The sequence below is a fragment of the Leptopilina boulardi genome, unplaced genomic scaffold (assembly GCF_019393585.1).
Source record: "Leptopilina boulardi isolate dan_hultmark-lab unplaced genomic scaffold, ZJU_Lbou_2.1 LbouV2_354, whole genome shotgun sequence".
Taxonomy (NCBI): Eukaryota; Metazoa; Arthropoda; class Insecta; order Hymenoptera; family Figitidae; genus Leptopilina; species Leptopilina boulardi.
This window is the reverse complement of record NW_026137923.1, coordinates 603,743-611,726: the sequence shown is the minus strand read 5'-3', so window position 1 is coordinate 611,726 and position 7,984 is coordinate 603,743. Positions and strand designations below refer to the sequence as shown.

The window sequence follows — 7,984 nt, the reverse complement described above, 5'->3', positions numbered from 1 at the left end:
TGAGATTTTTCAAAGTCTACAAATATTTCAATTGGATAAATATAAATTCAATGTTAAATTGATAATAAATAAATAATGAAATGAATAAAAAAGATAAAAAGAAAAGAGATAAGGTAGAATAAAATTTTTAATTTTACAAAAAAAAACTGTTTATTTGATCAACCAAACATTTTTGTTGACCTAACAAAAAAAATTTGATTGAGCTAACCAACCATTTTTGTTATGCCAACAAAAAACACTCAACCAAATTTTTTGGTTGACTCAAACAAATAGTTTGGTTGCTTAAATACCAACAAAATTTTTTTGTTGGCCCAACCAAATTTTGGTTGCTCTGACTAAACATTTTTCTCAGTGTACAGTTAGTACATTTAGAGAAAAGTTTTTTTTTCAACTAAATAAACAAATTTTTGGTTATACTTCAAACCAAAGTTTGATTCAAATAAATATTTATTTTATGTTATTGTTATTGTTATTTGAAACAAATTTTTTTCTGAGTCTGTATAGAAAATTAAATAAAATATACCTTATATAATTTCGTTTTATAGTTGAAAAATTTATTTGTTAAAAATCACAAGAATTTCAGTTTTTGTTTATAGTTCGCAGTTCTTGAAAGGCGAAATTGAATTTTTTTTTCTGAATGAAAGGACTCGGAGAAAACTAATATTTCGTTTCATGCTAAATGAACTAGTGGAATATAATATATGGAAAAGAGAGTCTTCCATGACTGATGAAATTTTACGTTAATTAGCTAAGCCTCGTTAAGTAACACGCAATAGCATCCGTTTACCTTGTTTAATAAAGGGCTAGAATAATGAGAAATGCTTATAAAAACGTCATGAATTAATTTGTAAAAATTGTTTGTCATATATATTTTTTGAGAGTTTCTTTTCTTTTGACAAAATTACAATTCACACCTGCACAGAAAAAACTTTATTTAATTTCATTCAAATTTATAGTTGTATTAAACGCAAATAAATAAACTGACCAAGTGTTTGGTTGATTTGGTCAAACATTTAATGAATTCAATCAAATATTTGGTTTGTTCAATCAAATGTTTGGTTTATTAAATCAAACTTTTTCTTCAGTTAAAAAAAATTTATTAAACTGAACCAAAATAATTATTAATTTTTTAATATCACATATAATAAATTTAGCTGAAAATTTGTATTTCTAAAAAAGAACGGTACACATTTGTTTGATGTAAAAAGTTTTCCTGTGTGCCAATTAAAAAATAAAATTTGCTACCCAATTTTTTTTTATTATAAAAAGTAATAATAAAAAGTACATATAAAAAGAGAAACAAAATATTCCAATTATAAAAATTCTAACGCAGTTATTCAAGATTGCTCAAATTATATAAGAATTTAAGTGATACAGATTTGGTCTTCATTAAAAAATGTCTTTTCAGTTTTCAAAATGCTTTGCTTTCCTCTCAAATTGTTTAATTGTTTATTACTTTATTGACATTTTTTTCAAATAGGGAAAACAAATTTCTGAAACTAATATAGACAGATTTAATTGAAATATTATAGTAGAAAAATCTTTACTTAAATTATAGGTAGTAGCCAATTTTTCATTATCAAATTATTTATTTTTCTGAAATATTTATTAATGAAACTTTAAAAATTAAAAAGAGTTTAAAGAAACATATTAATCCACTTATATAAAAAGTCACTAGTTATGTAAATAAGTTTTTATTTTGCAATGAAACACAAAATTCAGTGTAAAATGAGTCTGTAATATAAATATATATATATGTCCAATACCCATATAAAAAGGTTTTAAAATGAAATACAAATTTCATCTCGTTTTGCCCGCATTTTACGCGTCATAAACAAGAAATTATTTGCATTAATAAAAAATTATTACGTAGGAGAAAAAAATTATATGTATAATCAATTGGTAAAATTCGCACCGTTTAATTACATATAAGTTGTGGTTATTTTCAGAAGCTTTGAAATAATAGTAATAATCATATCTTATAAATGCCCGGATATCGAAATGAAATAACATATAATATAAGAAAATATATAATTATTTGTCCAAATAATTCATTAAATTTATTATTATAATCATCTACATTATTTCTAACAAATGAAATAGAAAGGAAAATAAATTTTCCATATTCAAATAAATTTTTTTTAAGTGTAATATAAGTTAGCACCTGTAATTTGATAATTAAGTCTTACAGCATAATATAGACTAGAAAAATTTGTCTAGAAATTTACTAGTTTTAATAAAAATAATTTAATTTACTAAAGCTAATTTTCAAGGAAAAGATAATTAATTAGCCATAGATGCTAACGAATGTTTGCACAAAAAAATTTACTTACAACTAAAATATTTGCTACAACTGCTAAAAAGGTATAGCTGATGACGTGTAAAAAACCAAAAAACCGAAAATTTAAACCTCACAGTAAACTTATTCGCTGTCCCTATATATATTAACAAGCAAAGTTTACATGCGTGATAGCAAAAAATGCACTGCATACTTTTTGATAGCGTTAAAAGCTTCTCATCTGTATTTGTGTTTAACGAATTTTTGGAATTTAGAAATTTAAAGCGATACGATTATTCTGCCGTGTGATATAAGAACTTGGTTAACTGACATTTATGTCGAAGCGAGAAAATAGGGAAAAACTGTTTGCTTTCAGAAAACTAATAAGAATTCAAAAATTATTAAATTTAACTTCACATACTTGGTATAATGATGGTGCTCTATTTAATTATGAAATAAAAAATTAATTATTTAAACAAATTATATGAAATAATGCACTTGTGTGTTTTTCCGAATGCAAATATGAACTAAAAAGTTTGGGAAAGTCCTTTGCGTAGTGTCCACGAAATAGGTACGCGAGCTCGGTCTGCTGATTTCATGGAAGAACTTAGCTAACTGCAGTGACGTCATGTGCTAAGGGGACAGTTGCAACAGTTCTATAATACGTTTTACGAATTCACAAATCATTTTAAAAGTACATGAACACTGCAAATAAATTTTCACCAAATAAGAACTAATTAGACAATGTTAATTTTCAATAATGATAATAATAATATAGGTACGTTTAAACTACTGAAATGAAATGAACAATCTTTATTATTAAGTTTAAAAACATTAAAAAAAGAACGTCTGAGTTAATTTTACTTACAATTTTCTTCGTTTTTTATTTCTCAATTTCAACTTGATACACTTTTAATTCCGCTAATCATAACCTCTGAGTTGAAGTTTTGACAGAAGCAAGGGAAACAGCAGCTTACTGCCTGCGACCCGAGGACAATCCGAGTTTAGCCGAATTGCAGTTAAGTAGTCGTTCGGCTCTGACTCGACTCAATTTTTGATGGAAGAACTTAGCTAATTGCAAGCGCTGCAAATGTGAAGTTTTTATTTCAAATCCAACGCTCAGACTCGACTACTTATTTCATACAAAAAACACACAACTGCCTTTGACTAAGTTTTTCCTTCAAATCTTATATTTGAGCTCGCAGCCTCATTTGTTTTTTGGACTACGCAAAGTACTTTCCTTAACTTTTTATCAAATATTCTTTCATTTTCTGGAGTTTTTAAGATTTTTAATAACTATTTTTTATAAACAATAATTTGCAAAAATTATTTAAACTATAACTATTAGACGCAGCTTTTTCTTACGAGTTCATTGATACCAAAAACTCATTTTTCGTCAAAATGTCAATTAACTAAGTTTTTATATCACACGGCAGTATTTTGAGTGTGTGTTTAAATATGTCTTGTAAGTTTTAAATATAGCACACACACCGTTATACATATAAAATTTCCTGTACTGGCCAATAATAACCTTTAAATGCCGCCAAACAGCTATATAATACGTGCGGACATCAACAGTTTTATCGTGTACAAATTACTGAAAATTGGTCCAGTTTTTAATGCTGTCAACCATCTCTCGAGAAGAGTTGGCCGTTGTAATTCCAGCACACGCCTTCTTGCGTGAAATTGCGAATCGAGAGTACTCGTTTCTTGGCTATACAATTAATTGGAGTGTAAATAACGAAAATTGATTTCAACGAATTGCAATGGGGAATATATATATATATATATATATATATATATGTATACATGAGCAAAGTACTTTTCTCACAGTAATTGTAAGTTCCAACAAAATTCTTTATGTTTCTTCATTTCATATCATTACGGCGAGTTTAATGTATTTTTTGTCACACGATAAAAAAAACTTTAATTACCAAAATGTTATAGAAACAGATATGATGTGGTCCAAAATGGCACATACTAAAAAAAAGTCTTGATTTCAGCCTTTTTTTAAGGCTGAACTCAGGGTGTAAACTGAGTCAGTCCAACTAGACAAGTGCGCAGGTCCTGTTTTGATACACTTTCTATTCTATATGATATATAGGTGTACTTCGATATGCGTTTATGGCCATTTCACAATTTCAAATATCATATGACAGAAATAGGGTAAAGAAGCTCTCTTTTTCTTTTTCTATATAATTTTAGTATTTAGATATAAAAACATAACCTTCAAAATCTTATTTGTTCAAAATTTATTTTCAGAATGAAAAGATTCTTTCTGAAATACTGATATTTTTCGAGCTGCTTCACCAGTTACCGCTGACTTTATAGGTACTGTAGTTTTTCTACATTACTAAGATCATCTTGATCGTGAATTAACGATGTAAAGGAATCTTTAAAAGTTAACCAATCCTCGTAACGGCCGCTAAAATTGGGGAGTATTGCTTGAGGAAGTTTTACTCTACGTTTTTATTGGTTATTTTCATTATTTAAAGATCTTTGTTCGTTTGAATGATTTATTACACTATTACTAACATTAGGTAATTGTGAATTTAATAGTTGTTGCCGCGTTTGATACGAGGTCTAAATACTCATTTTGAATAGAATATCGTTCAATGACCAAGTCGTCAACATGTGAGTTTTCAAAATCAATTAACTCTATTTCTTCTTGAATTTCGTCAAATGATGCACGGAGAAAAAAGAATATAAAAATTAAGTCCACACAACAATTCCGGATTGTCAATATAGAACCAGCAGTTCTATTTGTTGGAACAAAAAAATTGTTAAAATGGGATTGTTCGGTGAACAAACAAAATTGTTATGGAACAGTTGAAATAACAAAACTAAATTGTTAAATCGGCAATACAATTTGTTTGTATTAACAAAGCTTTGTTCCGTCTAATACAATTTGTTCAGTTTCTTCGCCTTCTAAAATAATCAATAGCAGATTTTACAAGTTTCATTTGCATTAAAATCTGTGGAACATGCAGCTTCTGAATCAAATTCTTCGACCTGAAACCAAAAGATTATTTTGAGTTAAAATTTGTTGTTAAATAATATTTAATATGCATTTTGTATTTTTTAAGGTGAGGTTATGTTCAATAGTAACCGTGTATAACTTACCGATAAACGATGAAATTGTCTAATAATAAAAGCAAAAGTGGCAATAAACTTGTCAGCTGAACAAATTCGGATTGTTCCATCAGCAATCGGCAGATAGTTTGCTTCTGCAACTGTACGGATTTGCAAACTGAACAAAACTGACAACAAAAAATTCGTATTGTTATTAAAACAACGTACAATTGTATTAACAACAATCAGAATTGTAATATTAACATTTTGAATTGTAATATCAACAAATCTACTGACAACAATCCAAAAATTGTTTGCACAATGAACCCATTTTTCTCCGTGTTGGTAAACAGATTTAAGTTTTTCTAAATGTTTCTCTAATCTCATAACATTTGGTTGTTCATCAAGATATTTGGCCAAAAATTATATAAAATTGGCAATTTGACTTACAATAATATTCTTTTTATTATTTAAAATTTTAAGTTTTTCGGTGAACATTGTTTGCGATTATTATAGTGGACAAGAGAACTCATCCCGGTCTCGGTATCTATAGATTTCTATAGATTAGATTAGGACTAAATTTATTTCACATTGAACTATTTGAAGAACAGAGAGTAACAGACCCTTTATTTAATAGAGATTTCTACCTCACCTCTTTTTTCCTTATCATAGAAGGAAGGGATGGGTCAATAATAGAAAGGTCTTTACAATAATAAAGTATAATTATAAACTTATTTCGAAGAATATAAAACTCTATTTTATATATATTAGGAGCTTTTTATGCTCCACCAAATTCAAATCTTGCTACTTACTCTACGGTTTGTTCCATTCTTGAGGACACATATAATTCATATCCTAGTGCTACATTTTGTATTTTTGGTGATTTCAATTTACCTAATGTTATATGGAATGCTGAACTTCATGAGGGACCATCCTGTACTTCAGCTACAGACTCTTCTAGACTTTGTAAAGACATTTCTAGTCACCTGTCTGATTGTCTCGATTATTTGAACTTGGTGCAACTTAACACTTTTGTAAATTCGCACGGGTCTATTCTTGATTTAATATTATATAATTCATTAAACTATTCGTTGATTGACTCAAGTGACCCAATTTTACCTGTGGATAGTTATCATCCTCCTCTAATATTTACTATTCATAATCTTATTAAACATGTAGACAATTTATTACCAACTTCTTGTTATCTTAAATATAATTTTGACATAGCTAATATTGGTGGTATCTATACTTATCTTAACAATCTGGATTGGAATTCTTTGTTTGATACGACAAATTTGGATGGAGCAGTTTTACAATCAAGTCAACTTAGCTTTCGATCTTTTTGTACCACTTAAAAGAGTCAAACATGATAGCTATTCAACATGGTTCACATATGAGTTAAAACGCTTAATTTGTTTGAAAAAAATTGCACACCGTAATTATAAATGCACAAAAAACCTTCTAGATTATCAGGAATTTTCTAGATTGCGTGAAACTTTTAAAGCATTGTCTAAATTAACCCTAAACAGTTCTGGAATTATGTTAACTCGTTTCGACGTGAATCACGTATTCCAAGAGAGGTACAATATGCTGATGTGTGTGCGAATACTAATGTAGATATTGCTAATTGTTTTCGTCGTCACTTTAGTTCTGTTTATAATCTACCATCTGATGGAATGCCTACGTCTGATTTCAACTACAATAATAACTTAATTATTAATACTTTCACAATGTCAAAGGAAATGATATTATTAAAATTAAAAAATTTAAATATTAAAAAAGGCGCAGGTCCTGATCACATTCCTCCAGCGATTTTAAAGTCATGCAGTTCTGTTTTTGTCTATCCGCTATTTATTTTATTTAATAAATCTTTAGCATCGGGAGTATTTCCGCATGAATGGAAAAGGGGTTTTATTGTACCGGTTCACAAGGACGGGGATATGAAGAGTGTAACAAATTATCGTCCTATAACATTACTTAGTGCAATACCTAAAGTCTTTGAGAGTATTGTTTTTGATATGATTTATCAGCAGGTGGAACACTTGATAATTGATGAACAGCATGGCTTTATGAGAAGAAGATCAGTACTGACTAACTTAACACTGTTTACTAACTTTGTAGCATCTCATATCGGAAAAGGTCTTCAAGTGGATGTGATTTATACTGATTTTGCGAAAGCTTTTGATAAGGTTGATCATGCGATTCTGGTGTCGAAGCTAGAGGCTTTAGGTTTTTCAGTGGATTTAATTATCTGCATTAAGAGTTATCTTAATGATAGATATTCATCGGTACGTGTTGAACATGAGTTTTCAGATGTTTTTTAGCGACCTCTGGTGTACCCCAGGGATCGAATCTTGGACCACTTTTTTTCTTGCTTTTTATTTATGATATCAAAACTATATTTAAACATAGTTTATGCCTTTTGTTTGCCGATGACCTTAAATTATTTAAAATAATAACTTGTGCGCAAGATGCTATTGATCTTCAATCAGATCTTGATTAGCTTTATAATTGGTCATCAAACAATAAATTGTTTCTTAATATAAAAAAATGTAATATAGTCTCATTCAGCAGACTGAGAGAATTTGAACAGTATCAATATGTTATTGATGTGTCCATGATCCGAGACCTTGC

The 7,984-nt window shown here is 28.5% G+C and overlaps 1 protein-coding gene across 1 annotated transcript; it reads left to right on the top strand.

Annotated features, from left to right (window-relative positions):
• The first annotated feature begins 7,290 nt into the window (after positions 1-7,290).
• LOC127286432 (uncharacterized) lies at positions 7,291-7,674 on the top strand. The gene has a single exon (XM_051312857.1). The coding sequence runs from the start codon at positions 7,291-7,293 to the stop codon at positions 7,672-7,674; it is 384 nt and encodes a 127-aa protein (XP_051168814.1).
• Positions 7,675-7,984: the final 310 nt, after the last annotated feature.